This window comes from Diabrotica undecimpunctata, chromosome 2 (genome assembly GCF_040954645.1).
Source record: "Diabrotica undecimpunctata isolate CICGRU chromosome 2, icDiaUnde3, whole genome shotgun sequence".
Classification (NCBI taxonomy): Eukaryota; Metazoa; Arthropoda; class Insecta; order Coleoptera; family Chrysomelidae; genus Diabrotica; species Diabrotica undecimpunctata.
The window spans coordinates 131,183,538-131,205,154 of record NC_092804.1 but is presented as its reverse complement, the minus strand read 5'-3'; the positions used below and the strand labels follow the sequence as shown (position 1 = coordinate 131,205,154).

The window sequence follows — 21,617 nt, the reverse complement described above, 5'->3', positions numbered from 1 at the left end:
TTTATTAAAGACGTTTCGCTTTCTGCTCAAAAAGCATCATCAGTTCATCTAAAAAGAACAATATGAAAAACCAAACATCATTATAGAAGTTATAACATGTGTGTTACCTTAAAAAGATATGTAGCAGTCAATGATATTAAATGTGTGAAAAAGCTTACGATAATGGACATTTAGAGATAATGTTTGTATTTTGAGAACGATTTCCGAAGTGGAAATTGAAACGTCAATAAATGTATTTTAACCTTTAATTGTGGCTTATTCCCATTTAAATATTAATTAATTGAAACTAGGTAGAGTTTACAAATTAACAGACTTAGCAGCAAAAGAACATGTGATAATCATACATGTATATAAAAAATTATTATAAAAAACATTAAAATTGATATGTAGAGAACTAGAAAGATCATGAGATGCACTTCCAACAATGTATTATCAGTTAAATTTAATTTTGACTTTAGGTAACATTATTGAATTAGTTAAGATTAAAATATAGTATTTAAAATTTATTATTAAATTTATTTGCATAAAATTGAATAAAAAGGGTGATCAACTGGAGTGTAAGAACTATAGAGGCATTACTCTGTTAGCATCTGCGTATAAAATCTTCGGCAATGTATTGGTTGAAAGACTTAAATATTTTACAAAGGATATTGTTGGCCAATATCAATGTGGATTTACTGCTGGAAAGTTAATTACACATAAAATTCAAGCACGTGGGCAGATTCTAGAAGTCACTAGAATATAACATAGATACACATCAACTCTTCGTCGACTTCAAAGCAGCCTATGATAGTGTGAAAAGAACTGCATAATATAATGCAATGATAGACTTTGGGATCCCACCTAAGTTAGTTAAGTTGACCGAACTAACAATGCAAAACGTAAGCTCATGCGTTTGAATTGAAGGAGAAAACTCTACATTCTTTGACATTAATAATGGTCTAAGACAGTGGGACGCGCTGGTGTGTCTCCTCTTTAATATTCGCTGAGGATATAGTTATACTGACGATATAGTTATAGTGGGCAGAAGTATGAGAGACATGGTGCAGTGTTTTACAAGGCTTGCGAATGCGGCAAGTGAATTAGGACTTGTGGTAAACGAGGAAAAAACCAAATATATGTTGGTTTCTAAGAACACCCGAGATATCCAACAGAGAATTCAAATTAATAACCATACCTTTGAGAAAGTCAAAGAAATCACATATCTTGGATCGCTAGTAAACGCAACAAACACGACAAGCGACGAAATAAAAAGACGCATAGCAATAGCAAACAGAACTGTTCACGGTCTCCAGAAACATTTCAAAATAAAAATATAAAACGTGTAGTAAAGCTCAATAGACCTCAATAAAGCTCAAGACCCTAATAAGACCGGTTTTGATATATGTGGCTGAAACGTGGACTTTATCTCAAAATGATGAAAGACTTCTTGGTATTTTTGAGAGAAAAATTCTTAGAAAGATTTTTGGGGCTGTAAATGAAAATGGGCTATGGCGTCGAAGATAAAACTTTAAACTATATCAGTTATACACCGATCCAGATATTGTGAAATTCGTTCAAGTGCAGAGACTTAGATGGGCTGGACACATTGCTGGGATGTCAGAGCACGAAACACGAAGAGATTAAAATTTTCAAAACCAGAGGGCACAGGAAGTATAGGACAACCACGAAGGAGATGGACTAAAAATGTGGAAGAATACCTACACATTCTAAGGGTCAGAAGATGTAGGAAAGTTACCAGAAATCGACAGGAGTGGCGACTTCGTTGTGACTAGGCCAAGATCCACAACAGATTGTCGAGCCACTTATGATGATAATGATTGTAAACAAAATAAACTGTATTTATATCAATGATCATTAGAAGTTGAGACTCAAATTTTGAAATAAAAAATCAGTTGTTGAACACCATGTTATTGAAATATCAGAATAGTACAATAAAGTTTATAAGTTGCGTTAAAAAAATACTAGTCTACTACTACTACTACATGTACTATACTACTAATGCGTCGTATGTCTAGTTTAAGCTGAAGAAATTTAAAAATGATTCAATAACAGAAAAAAGTAAGTAGATTTTAATTTTATTTTTCATGTACTTACCAAGTCTGCAGTGAAAAATAAATGTACTGAATATAAGTAGTAATCGAACAGTTGATTCATACAGGAAATAATACGAAACGCTATAGGTTTCAACAGACGAGACATCTGAATATATTTTCCCATCTGTCGCAGCACGGTTAACGAAGTGTTGGTTAATACAGGATTGTTTGGTTGCGTTTTGTCTTTTTTATCTTTACTGTTTACGCGTCTAAAATAAAAAAAACATATTAAATCTTGAAAGACGAAGAAGAAAAAGAATGAACATTAAACGATTTAACATTGGATCGAATATGCGTTTAATTGGGAGTGAAAAAGAACGTTATATAAAATATAGACTATAACTTGCCAAACTTATTTGTACTGTAACATCCTTGAGACTTTGCCATCTTTTAGGATGCCCGTCAAAATAGCCCCCAAAAATACTGAAAAATTCTAGTACTAGCCTAGTAACAGGTTATCAGGAAAACACTATTTGGATATTTATAATTTTTATTTGGAAATAAGAAACAAATCAAAACATAAGAATTTTAGTGGAAAGGATGAGTTAGCTGGTTCAATGTTTAAAAAAAAAGTAAAACTATATTCTCACCTTCCCAAATTTGGTAGATACAAAATACATATAAATCTTGAAGGACCAGTGACTAATAGGTCGCAAAATTACGGATTAGTAATAGTGAGGGGAATTGCTAATAGGATAAGTAAAATGAGACTTATCCGGTAGAAATATTTTTTAATTGAATGAATAAATAGCAGTATGGGAATTGCCAACAAATCACCTTTTTAAATCTTATTAAAATGCACAAATGTTCATATAAAAAATGTTCTAAAAACTACATAAATGGGATGTATAGAGCAAAAAAGTTTAGTTGTATATCCGACGACCCTATAATTTGTCGGAACGGAATTTAGGAGTGATTGGCACAAAAAAACTGTTGATTTCTTCTGTAATAATTGATAATAGCAGGTACAGGGTATGGAAAAAAAATCATCTGACTATAGAACATTAAGACAACGCAAGGAACCGAAAAAAAAATATTATACAGACTTGTATGTCAGAGAGAATAACATGTAACCACATGTCTGTGATAGACCCGTAAACACTATGGGTCTTCTTGTCTGTACATTGTTGCCAAAAGAAAGTTTATTTTTTAGATTTAGATGGTCTCTGGAAATATTTCAACGATGTGATTACAAGATTTAAAAGCAGGTCCATATCTTAGATTAACTCAACAGTTTCTTTAATTTAGATTCATAAAAAATAACATAATAAATTCTTAACGGCATAAATTAAAACAATTTTTCTAAAAAATAACAATTTTCCACGCACGTTCATGCTGCTCATGTCGGTAAATTTGTTGCTTCGCATAACCCCATACGAAAAAGTATAAAGATGCAAGATCAGGAGAGCGAGGTGTCATTTTTATGGTACCTTTTGTACTAATAACTATATCTGGAAACGTAATGTTTAAAAAATCTAACACCTCTCGTGGATTGTGAGCTGGGCAGCCGTCTTGCTGCAACCAAATTTCATCCATATTAATAGGTAATGCTCGAACTGCTGGAATTATGTGATTTCTCAGAAGATCTAGGTATTTACGATGACATAAAGTGCCCACAATCAAAAAAGGGCCAATTACGTTGTCACACAAAAGACCAGCCCAGACGTTGACTTTTGACAGTATTGTGTTTTGTAAGGAACACTTATGTGCCTATTTTCTCTAGAGTACCCTATGGTAACAGATGGATTGTGATCATTGTAATTGATGCAGTTAAGAAGTGTAAGAGATGAGTTAAAGAAAAAGAAGACTCATCTGTAAATAAGTTTTTTTTTTCATGAAATTATCGTCACAATTAGTGGCGATAGTTCCGTCGTTCATAATCAGCAGGGAAAATTTATTGAGTTTTTTGCAATTTGTAGCAATGGTACTTGTTTCTTTTTAAAATATTTCGTACAGTTCCAGCACTAATACCAGCTTCTCCTGAAATTAGGGTGCTGTTATAAGGAAAATTGATTTCAGCTAGACTACATACGGCAGTTAGCACGAGCACGAGCTGGTTAATTTTCATCTTCATCACTATCCGTTTAATTTCTACAATTCTTGACACAACCCGTTTTTTCAAATTTAAAAATAATGTGAATTGTAGATTTTGATGGTACAGTGCCTTCGAATTAAAACGAAAATCTACCGATTATATGCCATTTAATAATTTGAATTTTATGTTCAGTTGTAAAAGTTACTATTTTTCTAACTTGAAATATTAATTTTATTTTTCTGTTTTTTTTTTTTGAGAATAAAATCAGAATTATTACTAATGAAAAAATAAACGTATATTTCCGTTATCAAAACTGAATGTCGCTTTGACAAAACTAGAATTCAATCTAATGGGTGTTAAAAACAAGCTCGTATGTCGGTACTAATTTCATACTATATTCGGTCTGTCTCTGTTAGCAGAACAACCTCATACTGTTGTTTTCGCACTAATTATGCGTGCTATATGCAGTTTTCAGATTACCACAACTCTATACTACATGCACTAGCACTGAATTTATTGACGTTAACTATTTAATAAAAATAAAATTAACTTGAAATTTGCTTCTATTTGAGAAGCGTGAGGTAAACTATTTATGACTTGCGTGCTTTTAGTTGGAAAGCGAGAGACGAAGTTTTTAATTGCTTCTAGTTGAGCAAAAACACAGTATGAACCTTCGCGATAGTCTAAATATCCATCTATTGTACCACCTTTTTTTATTTCTTTAGCTGCCGATTCTCCAATTATCACTGATACCATATCAACCGCTGCAACTAAGATCAGTTCCTCAGCAAAGGTGTGTCGTTTCTTATATTTGGCAACACGGTGAGCTACCATGTGAGCGATGGGTGTTTAGAGAAAACACAAAAAGAAAGTTTTCGAAAGAAAAATTCCAAAGATCTTTGGACCTATCACCAAAAATGATAGATGACTAAGGTAATCCGTAAATGATATTTCTCGGGCAACTTTAATTTTAGCTTTTAGTTGGTTAGTTACTCTAGAAGGATAGCTTAACATCAAGGTTTTAAAGATGATTTTCAGTAATGGTAAAAAGTAAATGAAGGACCGAAGGATGATTTATTGATCTACAACAACTTTTCTGGAAAAATCGTTACATTATGAAGGGTAATATAATAAACGTACCAGCCCTGGTTTGACCATGGTTGGCTTACTGAACTAATGTTGACAAAATTTAAATGTTTATCCAATGCCGTTAATCTAACTTACTACAATGTACTCAATCTATTAATCTAAATTTCAACAGACAACGTTTATATAGTTTATTAGTTTTAGTGTTTTTAATTTTATCTTAAATATACATTGGCATTGTTAATTAAAAATACAAGTTCACGTTAATATTGGATTTCAAGGTAAGTAGTTTATTTTTTGTTGAAAATTGTTATAAAAGAAAAATGAACTAAGTATGTATAATATGTACCTTAAATTGTTTAATTCTTCCACATACTCATTTTCCAAATCTTCATTGTCATCGCTCTCTTCTGAGTAATATCCCGATCCATCATTTTCCGTTGCCATAATATCCTCATCGATTACAATTTCATCCAAACCCGAATCGAAGGGAGTACCATGTTCGGCAAAGCGAATAAAGTAGTTTCCGATAATACTACTGCCATCTAAAGAGTGAGTAGAAGAGCATTCCGTCGAATTGGTAGAGTAATTCATAGTTGTAGGACTAGTTTGTGGATTGAATTTGAAAGTTTTCATTGAGTAGCGGAAAGGTTTGAACTCCTGGAAACAAAATATGAGTAAATTCTATTTTGTTTACTATTTATATAAAAACTATTACAAAATAATTTTTATATTTCTAATTCTGTAAAAAAAATTTTTTGTGACTAATTTGACATCAGTTAATACGGTATACTAAATTGTTACAATTAATTTTTTGTACAAAAGTTGTAGTAGGGGAGAGTTGTCCAAAATGGGAACGCTAGTGTATTTTTAGTGATTTACAAGAAGTGAATACTGCAATTAACATTGTTTAAAGTGCAAGAGAGTTAGTGATTATTACTTTAGCCCTAAATAAGTTTTGGTAGACTTATTCTATTCATTACTTGGTCAAAATCTAAAACTATGAAAAAATGTAAATGTCCCCGTTCTAGACCACCGTTCGGGTAAAATGGGGACCTCATTAAAAACAATGTATTTTTTTTAAATTTTTATCTTTTTTAACATTTTAATTACAATAGCACAAATTTTAAGTTTATGACAAATACTTATTACACTTGCGACAGGATAAAACATAGACACAAAACAATTTTAAATTAATTTTTTGTGAGTTTTTAAGTGTTACGTCTACAGAAATCGCACAGGAATAGTCGTCTTCTTCATCTGCATTTGTACATGCGTCGTGGGCCTAACCAGAGCATCTTGAGCACTGAATCCACCCTTCTTTGTCCTTAGAAGCAGAGAAAATCTCACTGCAAAATATGCAAGCCTCATCACTGCCCCCTTCTTCAGATGAGGAAGACTCGTTCTGATTTTCGAACTTCATTTTTTTTTATTGTGGGACCAACATCAGTTTTTGGAAGGTTTTCTTTATCGCTACTGTTGCCAACTTTCTTCAGTTTTGTTTTATTCAGCATTTCAGACGTTTTAAACAGTTTCTTTTTAGGTTCTTTTTTCATTTTTCTTTCTCTTTCTTCATCTTCTAGTTCTTTCTTGTAAGGTGACGACGTCAAAACTGCGGTTTTGCCGCGTCTTCTGTTATGTGTTGTATTTCTGATTCTTTCTTGGGAAGGTGTTCTTGGGAAGGTGGCATCAGACATCTTGGTGACATTATAGCAAAAGAAGTGGAAGGCTGCTCCATGGTTGATCCAGAAGTGGACCAATCAGGTTGGGTTGGGGGTACCAATGTTACAGCATTGGATATAATAATCAGGAAACATGTCACGGTTAAAAGGATATATACCAGTTTTCTCAAAACCCTTAACTGCTGTTTGAACTGAGGCTGCTCTTTGAAAAGCAGCACCGTAAAGTTTTTGCGACTTGTGCAATTGTGACCGCTCGTCCGGGATAGTTGATCAACCACTTTCTGAGTTCTTGTTCATAGTAGGTATTAAGTGGAGCCATGAAAGAAACGTCCAGTGGCTGGGGCCGATGAGTCGTATGAGGAGGAAAGCAGAGTATAATAACATTGTTTTCTTTCGCAATATTAATCAATTCGATGCTTTTTGAGTGCGCTCTGTGTCCATCCAACAGAAGTAAGACTGGCTTGTCTGGTTTTGGGTTTGAGAACTCAACAAATTGCTTGAACCAAACTAAAAAGCTTTCTGTTGTAATCCACCCTGTTTCATGGAAAAAAGCAAAGGATCCTGCTGGAGCATCGTCCATTAATGCAGGATTTTCTCTTTTTCGTGGAAATATAAATATTGTGGGCATGTAGTTTCCAGCAGCACTCATACAGGTCTCGCCTGTCACTAGTGTTCCTCTTTCAGATGAAGCTAAAGCACCTACTTGTGTCTTCCCCCTCAGCGCTACAATTTTTGATGCCTTATTAGGAACCGTTGTGATACCTGTTTCGCCCATTGTCAGATCTGAAAAAAACCACATAACTTAGGCTTTATGTTTAACACATATAATACACATCAGTAAATATATAAAAATCATAATCATACATTAGACACAGTTAAAATTTAACAAAAACAAAATTATTTAATATTAATGCCTATATAAAGTTTTATAGACATAGGATATCTTAGAATACTATTATACATTGATGTAAAACTATTTAATAATCAACACATTTTATAATCTAGCGTCGGGTAAAACGGGGACGTCACCGCTTTGGACAACTTCAAATGTCCCCGTTTTTTCCGACAGTGCTATATTGTAAAACATGGCGTTCACCGCACTCCTCGTGAGATTACCAAACAACATAAATATGAAATTGAAAGTTTAAAATCTAACAAATTCAAAGAAGTACTTACCGAGTTTTACTCCTGCCTGTATTAACCGCTTACAAAACCCACAAAACACAAGAAAATAATTAAATAAATTTAGAAAAACTTCCTAATACTCGCTGAACCAAGCAGAGGTCACTAACTGTTCGAAAACCAACTTGTAATAGCAATATGAACGCCTGCTGCTAGTAATACCAACTTTAGCTGCTCTTTGTAGCGTCACTTGACAGAGGTGGCCTGACCCCGTTTGATCCGACGTCCCCGTTTGGGACAACTCTCCCCTACTATTTATTTATTACCTACTAGACACTCTAATAAACTAGTGCAGGAGTTTGTTTCCAGCACCTAACGACTCACTGTGAGATCAAAACGGGTACTTGTCCCGTTCTTATTAAGGCAACTGAAAAGGAGTTTTTTTATGTGATTGCGACAAGAGATGTATCGTCTTTGGACTGGGTTATCTTCTATGTTTGCCGTTCTTTGTTTGGATAGCCTGTTTACTGGGTACCTTCTGGGGCTCGCTAGGTGAATTGAGAAGAATTGGAAGAGCCCTCCAAGAATAGTATCTAAGAAGTTGATCGCATTCCTATGTTGCCAAATAAACATTCCAGCAGTTAGGGTTGTTTTGGGACACTTACTTTTATTGAGCTGTAATTTATTAAAGAGTTTTTATTAAAGTTTATGCACTCTTCTGTTACGGTGTGCTCAAGCACTCCCATCGCTATCTTCCACTTTCATAGATGAACGCTGGAGATGGAAAACCGGCAATAGTATGAAACAACGTTCGTCGTAAGAGAGAATCGAGTGCCGCCAGAGTACTGATCTGGTAGAAACTGCATCGTCTTTGAATATTGACCAAAGGCGAAACGTTCTGGGAGTTCTACCAGAGTATTGATCTGATAAGAACTTTATCGGGCCCTTGGGTATTGACCGAAGGCCAAAGCGTCCCGCTGGTGACCAAGTATTGATTGGCCACTTCCCATTTCTTACCGGATCGACTTCCTCGATCTTTTCGTTAGAATAAGTAGTGATTATTCTTTCTCCTTGATGTATGGGTAGTGAACAATCATCATCATTATCAACCTGTATGCGTCCACTGCTGGACGTCTACCTCACGTCTTTGCATCTGTCTCTGTCTTGTGCGGCTTGCATCCAGTTACTGCTCACACGCTTCAGGTCGTCAGTCTATCTGGTTGGTGGGAGTTCTCTGCTCCGTAGTTCTTCTTTTCTTGGTCTCCACTCGACAATACGTTTTGTGCTTCGGTTTTCTGATAATCTGGCAACGTTCCTGCCCAATTCCATTTTAGCGACGCGATTTTTTCGCTGACGTGTGTTGTTTTTGTTCTATGACGTATTTCTTCATTTGGGATTCGGTCTCTCAGAGGGACACCCAACATCTGGCGCTCCATAGTCATTTGAGTCACGCAAATCTTATTCACTACCTTTTTTGTGAGTGTTAATGTTTCCGCTCCATAAGTGAGTACAGGCAACACACATTGGTCAAAGATTTTCCTTTTGAGGCACATGGGTAGGCGCGATTTAAATACATAGTTAAGTTACTGAATAATACATGATCCTTTTTCAATTTTCCTAGCATTGCCCGTATTTTATTTTTTCACAGGTATCAACAGTGGATTGTAGCGTAGTCGATTCATTCACCAGGATTGATATTTTATTTTTGTTTGTTATTTACTTATTTCGAATATATTTTTATGTAAATTAAACTTGTGTTTTACTGAGTCTGGTGTCTACATCATACCCGTTCCAATATTTATCATTACCTTGAATATAAATTCCTCCTCTATCTTTAGAAAGCAACTTACGAATCTTTAATTTTTAGAAACAGTGCTGGAAACCTTCTTCGGCATTTCAGGACGCGTGCTGTTTTCTCTTTCACAGCTTTGACCGTTTCTTTTAATGGAGATTTCAACTAGGAAACACATATAAGTCGCACGACACGATGATAATCTTGGACCGTTGGATTCGGCTAGAAAACCTCTTGATTGGCAATGTGGATTTTGAAGGCACTTTTGCATGTATAAATTGTCATACAAAATTTTCCACATACGTTCTTTGTCAATTCTTACAATTATTTAAGCAATCACACGGACACCTAGAGGATGAGAATAGGAAAAGCCCGATCAACATTTAATAATATGAGAAAAGTACTTTGAAGCAATGATGAAGTATGACTACTGAGGTGTTATGTGTTTTTGGTGTTGTTGTATGGAATGGAGGCTTGGACGCTAAAAAAGAACATTAGTACCAAAATGGAAGCGTTTGAGATGTGTACAAGAGAATCTTAAACATAAGCTGGGTGGATAAGGTTACGAACAACAATGTTTTGAAAAGAACGAACAAGGAAAAGGTTTTGAATACAATAATGGAAGCTACTATATAACCGAGCGCAAGTGCTCAGAGTCAATATTAATTGTAACTAGAAAATAAAAAATTATTCACATGCACTGAATAGTATCAAATAATTGAGCAAGTCGGTTAGTAATAACACCAAAATTCAAAATATAAATCAACTAGAACCAACGAATATAAAGACTAATCATTAACAGAAAAGGGTTCTTCGATTCAGACAGTGTGAAAATGTAAATAAGGCTTGTAACTTGGTCGATAGAGGCGCTGATAATAATTTTTTTTTGCAGTTCATATACAAACTTTTAGTAGTCGTTCTAAGATGAAAGTTTGGTCGAGCGACAGAGCGTTCAGGTCATAATTTTTAATAGTAGGATCGAAGCCAACATTAAAGTTAATATGACAAATAATTCATTAATAAATGAAGATATTTATAAAATAAAATAAATTAAAACTTCTGGTAAATAATTTATTAAATCCGCTTCGGATAAGTTAATATTAAAGTGAAACCACTTTGAATTCAATTATATTACGATATTGTGTGAATATATTATGTAATCTTCTACTACTGGATGGAAGTCAAACGGGGCAAACAAAAAACTGACTAATAAAACTTAAATACTTCTGATATAATTGTGGCAATACAAGACACTTGTGCAGGATAACATGTGTTTTATTTTGCTTTAGTGAAATTAATAAATGTTATGTAAGATACGAAATATTTCTAAAAAAATGTACATATAATAAATCCGGATATCTTTGCATAGAAAAAAAAAATCAATAATATTTTATACGTACCTATGAATTTCTTATATGTATTTATTATTTTTTTCTACTGTATTATAAAAATTAAAATAAAATAGTATAACAAAAAGTAAAAAAAAATACTGGATCTGGTTTTCTAAAATTTGCAATAATCTGTTATAGTGAAGTCGTTTTACCCTGTCGTATTTCGGATTAACGCCCGAAAAATAATTTATAACTCTAGTTACAGCCACTCTGTTATGCTTTCCCTTTTCTACCTGCTTTGTGGTACCGAACCTCCTACTGGTCGGCTGTAGTACTTGAGGATAAATCAGCGCTACCAAAACAATTTTTTTATAAATCGTGAAAAAAAGCAAATTGAATGCTTTGTTGAAAGTGGAAAATTAATTTACTTTAGAAAAAATCAACATGGGACCAATTACATCAGTACTGGCAGTTCAAAAAAGGACAAGTGCAGCTTGTGGAATTTCAGAACGGACCTTGCAAAGAGTTCGCAAAATGACTGAGGAGGAATTAAGTCAGGAAAATAAAAGGATCCGTTTGCATCCGAAACCCCTCGACTTGCCACAAGGTATTAAAATCTCAATCAGAAATATCATTTATGACATGTACAAAGCAAAAGAACATGTTACAAGAAAGACACTTATTCAAAAAATAAAGTACAGAGAACTTTGTGATATGGGTTTCACCAGTTTATCAAAAGTATTTAAAAGCTATGGGTTTTAGATAAAAAAAACCAATAATCGTAAAGTGTTGTGAGAGTTGTCCAATGTTGTTGGAAAAAGGTGGAAATTTATAAGAAACTATTTTAAAAACAAGAATTCCGAATTTGCCAGACAACTTGTGTTTCTTGACGAAACATGGATTTTTGCGAAAGGAAATAATACCAAATTATCCTGGCAAGATGATTCTACCAAATGCTATTCGAGTACTAGTGCGAGTAATGGCAAAAGATATATTGCATGCAGGAAATACGGAAGGTTTTATACCCAATGCTAGTCTTATATTTTCTTCGACAAAAAAAAACTGATGATTACCACGGAAATATGGACGCCGATATTTTTGAACATTGATTTGAGGAAAAATTATTAAAAAATCTGGAAAATCCGTCATTAATAGTCTTAGACAATGCTTCGTATCACACCAGAGAGGAGGTAAAGTTTCCCACAAGCAGCTGGAAAAAAGAAGACTTAAGATAGTGGCCGTCGGAGAGAAATATGGAACACGAACATCTAGTTTTAAAAGCTGAATTATTAAATAAGTGCAAAGAACACATTACTGATAAAAAATTTGTCGTTGACCAAATGGCACTAAAATATGGTCATGAGGTCCTAAGATTACCACCATATCACTGCCAGTACAATCCAATTGAATCGGTGTGGGGCATCACTAAAAACTACTATGATAAACATGCATGTAAGACCACCGACGAAGCCAGCGTTTTACAACTCTAGCAAGATGCAATAAATCAAGTCAATGAGGAACAACGGCGGAAATGTATTGAGCATACTGAAGAAAAAATTTTAGAGTCATATGAAATAGAACAAGTTATTGATGAAGTAAGACCTTTAATTATTTGTAATGATGAAGATTCAGATGAATCGTATAGCGAGTCAGATAGTGATGATACCTGTCCATAGATTAAGACGTAGATAGAAAAATTAACACAAAAGGGTACCAACCACCAAAAAAAAAACAAAAAAAAAAATAAAACAAAAACCGCATGCAGGAGAGAGCCGGAGGCACGCTGCACGACGGTCTTGAATGCAAGCACCAAAAAAATTAGATTAGCAAGTAAGGTAGGTTAAGGACATAACTGGACGAATGACTGGGTATTAGACGACGGATGAAAGGATTCGATGCTTGCTCGCTCTCGACTGCACTTGGTGCAGAAAAGGGAAAGCAAGTATCGGCACACACAACCATCATTAGATCGCCGAACAATTGCTTTGACCGGTAGTGATAAAGCCAAATGGGCTAACCTACCACTTAAATGTAAATACACGGAAATCTCCCATTTCCTGACGGGGGATACCGCGAAATAGTCGAGACCTGGCTCCAAACACCAGGGGGCGGAGGAAAGCCGGGGCTGGTTGTACCGCAGGGGTTTGGGTTTGGGAAGGTGTGTGTGGGAAGTAGGAATAAGTCTTTGTTTTATATAGATATATATTTTTATAGATATATTTATAAAATATATAAAAATAAAAATATAATACAAAATTTTGAACACCCAGTATTAACATTGGCAAATTTTTTTTATGCTTAAATAAAAATAGAGTTTAGTACACGCTGAAAAAGAATTTTTGTTTTTTCAGCATAAATATTAACCACAATATTAATTTTTGAAGTTGCATGTGTAATATGAAAATTTTTTCAAAAACTTTAAATATCTCAAAAACGGCTATTTTTTCGAGAATGGTATCCCAATGAAAATCGATCCAGAATTTTACGTAGATTCTAAAAAAAAAAATAACAAAAAGCACAGTTTCTTTTTAAAATAAGAAACTTAATGGCGACTTCCGGTACAACCGGAAGTGCTAGAAGAATGCAAATATTTAAAAAATGAAGAATGCTTTGCATAACCCATTATTCCAAGTTTGCAGAAACCAGTGACGACCAGAACTTTGAAAACTTTTAACCAACATGTTGCGTGAATGACCCTGTATATTTCATACTCAATGTTTATCAATTTACATTATGATATTCAATTATTATAAAACATAACACAAAGTTATTTTATTAAAAAAATCCCTAATGTCGTATTATCAAATTAAGAAAACATTTGAGAACTGCTGACTACCTGAGGCAAATCTGAACAGACACTTTTATTACTTATGCGACAGGCTAAAACGACCCTACTATAACAGTTTTTGACAAAACAAAGTCACATAACTCTGCTAGCCCCTGTGCACTCTCCCGACATCCCACGGTGTAGATTTTTCGTATTTCTAAAACTACTTCAGTGACTTAAAACACTAACAGGGGATTGCCGCTAAATCGGATGTGGATTAATTCGAAGAATGCTATGAGATGGTTGACAAAAATAAATTAATGATATATTATGACCGAAGGTAGGATACTTTGCGAACAGACTTCGTATTTAATATCACTTCACTTCATATTTACCTGTAATTGCATTATATAAAAAGACGACTTCACTGGACAGATTTCCCACATTTCATTTTCTAAAAATATTTTAAGTTCCTCTAGCCGTTGTGCGTGGTAGTTTAGAAAATAGTTTTCGCTTTGTTTCTTTATCGATTCTTGTAAATCTTCGGACTTGCTAGAACAAAACTCTTCACCAACTTGAATTAACCTAAAAAGACAATATTTTATTTATTATTTTATTTTAAAAGTAAGCAACCTTTATCAATGATCTTCATCGATTTTTTACTATACTATACTATTCAAAATAGTCCTATAGTATAACAAACATCAAGGATATGCGCATACAAAAAAATATTGCCAACTTAAATCCAGATGTATAAAATCCACTGGCGATCATGCTAGTAAAAGTTGTATAAGAAAGATCTGCCGGTACCCGAACGGCAAATCAAATTACAAAAGATGTACTGTTTTTACAAAGAGAAAAATAAGCCAGCTTTAAGATAAAAAGAAACTACAATTTCTCTATACAATAATATTGGAAAGACTATCAGCCCAGGCATAAGCTATGCATAATTGATAGTAAACCAATAATGCCAGGAAAGTAAATCTCAACGCCAGAAAATAATATTCCACAAGCTTCAAATATAACATACATTCCTCCTGCTAACAACACATTCGAAGTTAAGTCGATAACGACAGTTGTCGCTAAACTAACAAAATGAATAAATTACTAAAAATTGCACTTTAGAACGCCAATGAGCTGACCTAGAAATAAAATATTTTATCAGTAGACATGACACTGATATAATGCTAATACTACATAACCTACAGTACTAGACACCCAGCCTGTACAGCTCATGGTGGAACCGCTATTATAATCAAGAACAAAATAATCACTACGAGATTAACCACTTTAAAAAAGAGTATTTGCAGGCTACCAACGTGGTTGTTCAAGATTGGCTTACTAATTCTTCTTCTTAAGTGCCGTTTCCCAAAAGGAACTGTATCTAAACCAGTCCCTTAAATTTTTCAACCATGACACTCTTCTTCTTCCTATACTCATTCCTCCTCTTATCTTTCCCTGTATTATCAATCTTAGAATTTCATATCGCTGTCCCCTAGTTACGTGTCCCAGATATTGTAACTATATTATTTTTATTGTATTTATGATTTCGTATACTTTGCCCATTTCTCGCAATACTTCCCTGTTCGTTTTCTTCTGTGTCAATTCTAATCTTAGCATTAATTCTAATTAATTCTTATTGCAAAGAATAGTTTTCATTTTTACAACCACATTTCTTGCTATTTCTATTTCTTATTATTTTCTAAAATCCAACGTCATGACGGAAGAAATCAAGCGAAGAATAATCCTCCATAAACAAATGCTATTTTGGAATGAGTAGACATATGAGAAGCAGAAACTTAAGCCAAAAAACAAAAATAACCATATACAAAACCCTTATACAACCAGTTGACATATGGGTCGGAGACATGGACCATTTCCAAGGCAGATGAAAATCTCCTGCTTATATTTGAACGAAGGATCCTGAGAAGAATATTCCGTGGCATCTGTGAAAATGGTGTTTGGAGAAGGAGGTACAACTACGAGATATATCACAGATATAAACATATATTTGGTGGTAAAGACGTAGTATCCTTTATAAAAATAGGAAGACTAAGATGGGCAGGACATCTGGCAAGATCACAGCAGAACAACCCTCCCAGAAGAATCCTTATGTCGCAACCTGTGGGAAGTAGAAGTAGGGGTAGGCCAAAACTCAGATGGAGGGATGGTGTAGATGAGGATGGTAGACAAATAGGCGCAGCAAACTGGCAACAGTTGGCAATGGATAGAACTGACTGGCGTAATAGACTTGGGAAGGTCGAGGCTCTTTTATAGGGCTGTAGCACCAATGATGATGATGATTTTCTAAAATCCAGGTTCCCAGGTACTTGTATTTTTCAACCCTTTCTATCGGTATATCTCCCAAATGTATGTTTCTGTATTTGTTTTCTTTGTTATTATCATGTATTCTTTTCTATATTCAGTTTGTCTATATTCAGTTTTAGTCCATATTTTTCACAGTAACTGTGTGTCTTGTTTAGTAGTAGTTGGAGTTTTTCAGAAGAGCTTGCCATAATCTTCTGTTGTTGCATACTAATAATCCCTGAAATTTCTTGTCTAATGTATCTAATGAACAATTTCAAATTTTTTTTAAAACATTGGGTAATAAATTCCTGGCTGGAAGAGATTAATAAATATACGTACTGGGATCCCGATGAATGACCGCAAAAAGGCAACAACTTCCCGCTACCATGAACAGAAATAATAACACGTATATTTCCAGCGGTGAACCTACCTACCTACTGGCCAACCGATAGTAACAAAAAACCGGATCTAATTGACTTTTACTTCAAAAGGAATACCCCAAGCGTCGCAAAGAATTGAATGTTATTACAAGCTTTCTTCAGACCACTCGCCTTTATTGGTCACAATAAGTTCTGAGCCTGTAGGGAGACAAAAATCACTGCAACTAAACAGCAAATATATAGATATATAAATATACCTCCAAAAATAAACTACGAAATAGATGAAGCCGTACAAAACTTGAATGTAATTATTCAGGAAGCAATCTGGAAAACAACACCCTAAAAATACCGACGCACACAAAACAAGAGCTACCAAATATTACCAGAAAAAAATTGCAAAAAACCAACCTTTAAGAAAAACATAGCAAAGAACTCGCGCACTTCAGGACAAAACTAGACTCAATCAGGCAACACCTTGACTCGATCAGGCAACATCTTAACTCAAAACTCTACTAAATAACTACAAAAGCCATGAGAACAAAGGATACCTTAGGAACCTGTCAGCACCAAAAAGTACAGACTATTCTGTATAGAGAGATACGAAAAAGTTTAAACGATCTCAATCAAATCCCCGCGACGGAAACGGCGAGTGGGTCAAAAGCAATAAAGAAAAAGACGAAGTATTTGCAACACATCTCGCAAACGTCTTCCAACCTTTCGCAGCTGAGAATAATCAGAATTTTGAAGGAAACAAAATAGTACAAAATTTTAAATCGAAAAAGTCCCCAGAATTTGATCTTATAGCAAGCAAAATTATGAAACCTTTCCTACCAGGAAAGGAATTGTCTATCTTACTCAATTATTCAATGCAATCTTAAAATCCGCATACTTCATTGATCCTTTCCACTTCTCTGGAAAGTTGTAAAAATGATTCTAATTCCCAAACCACGTAAATAACCAGATGTTAAATCGCATCGAGCCATTAGCTTGCTGCCAATAATGTCAGAAACTTAGAGAAGCTAATACTGAAGAATAGTACCACTCTTATCAGATTGTGAAGTAATAACTGCTCACCATTTTGGGTTCAGACTCCAACACGCAACCACAGAACAGGTTCATCGGATATACCGTACTGTGAATCGAGCGTTGGAAGGCCTTCTTTACAAATTAAAAAAAAGCTATATCCCCCATTTACTTCCTAATTCTAAAATCTTACCTGCATAACAGTTACTTTTTTGTACAACAATGATGAGAGTACATCTTAATACCTTAGTACGAAAATGACGGTCCAAGCCAAGTCCAAGGCGAGCAAGTGACTACAATTAGAGATGAATCGAACGGAGAACAAACGATTAAACAGATTATAGAAATAGTTCAAAATGTAAAGGATAAACACTATAAAAGCAGATAAATTAATCAAGAAAAAATAATACATATAACATATATGTATAAAACAATACATATAACAAAAGAAGGAAAATCAGAGAAGCGAAAGAAAAAGAAGCAATGGAAAAATTAGAAAGAAATTGAGATTCTACAAAGTACGATAGTCATAATGTACAAAGGAAAGACTATGGAGACTTTGGACTAATAGGGAGACAGAAAGAAAATCTAACCGATTCTGACGGGAACATCATCTTGGGCAAACAGAGTAAAATAAGAACGTGGAAAGAACACCTAGAGAAACTGTTGAAGACCAAAGAGAAAACATCTTCAATCTAGAAGAAGAGGTAAATGATTTACCAATAATATTACAGCAGGAAGTTTGTTCTGCAATATCACAGCTAAAGGATGGCAAATCAGCAGGTCCCTATAATATACAAGTAGAACAACTCAAACTAATGGACAACGAATCAATCGTAATAATCACAAAGATACTCACCAACGTATATAACTCTGGAGAAATACCAACATAATGGCTGAAGTCATGAGTTTATTGTATTTCCAAATATATCAGGAGCCAAAAAATGCGAAGAATACCATACTATAAGCCTAATAAGATATCTAAAATTTTTCCTAAAGATAATCCATAAGATAATTTACAAGCCGTGTAAAAGTCAAATTTTCTCCAACCAGTTCCGAGTTCATAAATGCTGTTTTTACAAACAGAATCACGTATTACAGTCAACAATATGGACTAAATATAAACGTAAAGAAGACCAAGCTCATGATAATTAGCAAAAAAAGGTACCAGAAGGTCAACTCTACGTCAATCAAACCCCAGTAGAAAGAGTGACGTACTACAATTACCTCGGTACCATAAAAGAATGGTCCAACAACCAGGAGATAAAAGCGTACATCGGAAAAGCTAGATCCACTTTCAACCAGATGGGAGCCTTCTTCAAGAGCCACAACTTCTCTCTTGGTATAAAAGTAAGATTGCTGCGATGCTACGTCTTCTGTCCTTATTTTATGGTGTTGAATCGTGGACTTTGAACGAAGATATGTGCAGAAGATTGGAAGCATTTGAGATGTGGCTATATCGGAGAATACTTAAGATCCCGTGGAGTGAGCGAGTCACAAATGAGGAGGTCCTCAGAAGAATGAAGAAGAACCGAGAAGTACTGACCACCATCATATCTCGAAAGTTATAATACTTCGGACACATTATGCGAAATGAATCCAGATATGCCCTCCTACAATGAAAACTATTTGGAAAGCGAGGTCCAGGAAGAAGAAAATCACATATGTTTATATGTATGTACATATGTTTGACACAACATATGTACAGCTTTTCCGTGCTACTGCAGATAAGATAAAGATTGCCATGATAATCGCCAACATTGGCACGGATCAAGAAAAAGAATCCCTAGTTCCCAGATACAAACAATTTTATAGTTATGTGAAATATATATAAAGAAAATGTTTAAAGAATCATTTTCTTCAAGATACCTACTTCAGTAACCACAACAGTTACCTACTTATTGTAATTTTTACAGTTTGTAAATACATTGTGAAGTCAAAATAAAAGAAATGATTAAAGAATCATTTCCTCCAGCCACCTACTTCAGTAATCACAAAATTTACTTAATGTAATGTTTACAGATTGTAAATAAATTGGGAAGTTAAAATAAAAAAATAATAAATAAATTATATACATATAAAACTTGTCATATAAGGTATGTAATCTTATAAGTAACTCGTAACAAACTTTATTATATATATTTTAAAATTTTAATACAAATCAATCATACCTGTGTACAACTCTGAGGACTTGCACGAACTGGTCAAACTTATACCTCGCCAAATCTCCGTTTAACAAGAGACCAGACACTTTTCTCTGTACATCATCCCAAATTTTTGTAACATTGTGGTTTAATTTTTGCTTGCTTGCTATAATATCGTTTTCACATTCGGAATATTCAGGGTCATGGTCTGAATTGTGCCACTTAACCAACTTGTGGTAACTTAAAACTATTTTGAAAAGAACTTTACACAGTTGAATCAGGCATGGAATAAAAACGTCTTGATTAATAGCCTAAAAATAAAAATACTTTAAAGTTTTACTTTTAAGTTTGAACAAAAGAGTTTCACCATCGTTTATATTTTAAATTAACAAATTGTAACCAAGAAATATCTCACTATTATGACATATTATAATTGAACAATAAATTCAACATTTTAAAGAAACAGTTTATATCGAACCATCAATAATCAGATCAAATAAATATAAATGCAGTTTTGAATAACAGTTTCTATCAGTTCTCTCTTGTTACTTAGGTTTTGGCGTGATACTAACACTTTCAGCATTAGATCGGGACTATTTTTAGACCATGTAAGGACAGTAACGTCATGGTTTCTTAACTATTCTATGGAAGTTTTGGACATATGACAGTGCAATCCATGCTGCTGGAAGATACATTGTTGAAAATCCCGTTCAAACAAATCTCTGGTAGTTTGCAAGAGTTTTTTTGGTAGTATCTCTTCCTGATATTTTTTGCATTTATATTGTCCTCTAATAATGCCAAACGTTTAACTTCGTTAGTGCTCAGACAAGCCCATACCATGACACTCACAGGGTGCTTCATAGTGACCGTAGTACACTGGGACAAAAGGTCTTCCCCCGGTCGGCGGCGAACAAACTTTTACTCATCATTCCCAAAGATCGAGATTCTGGTTTCATCACCCCAAATTACCTTCCTCGCTGTTCTTCTGTCCACTCTCTGTGATTCAAAGCCCAATCGATGCGTTTTTGCCTCTGTTTTGTGTTCAGAAACGACTTCTTCCTAGGGGTTCTTGCTCGCAATCCATTTTTACCTAACTTCCTTCTGATAGTGCGGTCCGACATTTGTAAGACAGTTGATTTGACAGTAGCATTAAGTCTTTTGTGGATCTGCGACCATCTTCTGAGGAAAGGCGGCATATTCGGCGATCTTCTAATTGATTTACTTCAGACCTCCACTGTATTAAAGCGAGTAAATTTAAATTGTAGTATAAGGGTAAAATCTACTATATCGTATATATGTACCATTAGTTAAGAAGCATCATGTGTAAAGTTTTGTTAAATCGAAATAATGTTACTAAAACAAGTAATAAAAAATATTCTGCAAAAGCTTGTTACATATCAATATTGTTGTCTCACAGTAAGGTTATCATATCTTACCTGGCACAAAACTGTGTAAGGATTCTTTCCACTATTTTCACTAGAATCTAAGATATCAGGTGATGAAATGTATGACTGGATAACGTTAAAAGAAGAATTATATATGGCTGTAATATAATGCACGTGCAAATTGTCAATCATTGATACTTGAGATTTTTCTAAGAGATCATAGGCCGCTTGTAGTTTTCTGTATCTTTCCTTATCAAAATGAAAACAAATCTGAAACAATAGAAAACTATTTCAACAAAATCTTTCTCCTAATAAGATTTAAAATAAAAAGTTTTAAAATGTATTTTTAGGAATACATATTTTTTCAAAAATATCGCTATCCATGAATGGATTCAAACTGTTTTCTACTTCTTATAAATGGTTATATCATTTTTCTAGCAAATCGAAATAATTCGATCACAAATATA

General features: G+C 34.2%; 1 protein-coding gene across 1 annotated transcript in view; it reads right to left on the bottom strand.

Annotated features, from left to right (window-relative positions):
- Vps50 (vacuolar protein sorting 50) overlaps positions 1 to 21,617 on the bottom strand; it is a 53,377-nt gene that overhangs the window by 12,849 nt on the left and 18,911 nt on the right. The window contains exons 5-9 of the mRNA XM_072523490.1: positions 21,202 to 21,420; positions 19,793 to 20,076; positions 14,307 to 14,496; positions 5,567 to 5,877; positions 2,098 to 2,305 (exon numbers count right to left, since the gene is read on the bottom strand). Of these exons, the coding sequence (XP_072379591.1) occupies positions 2,098 to 2,305; positions 5,567 to 5,877; positions 14,307 to 14,496; positions 19,793 to 20,076; positions 21,202 to 21,420 (1,212 nt within the window). The remainder of the gene's footprint in view (positions 1 to 2,097; positions 2,306 to 5,566; positions 5,878 to 14,306; positions 14,497 to 19,792; positions 20,077 to 21,201; positions 21,421 to 21,617) is intronic.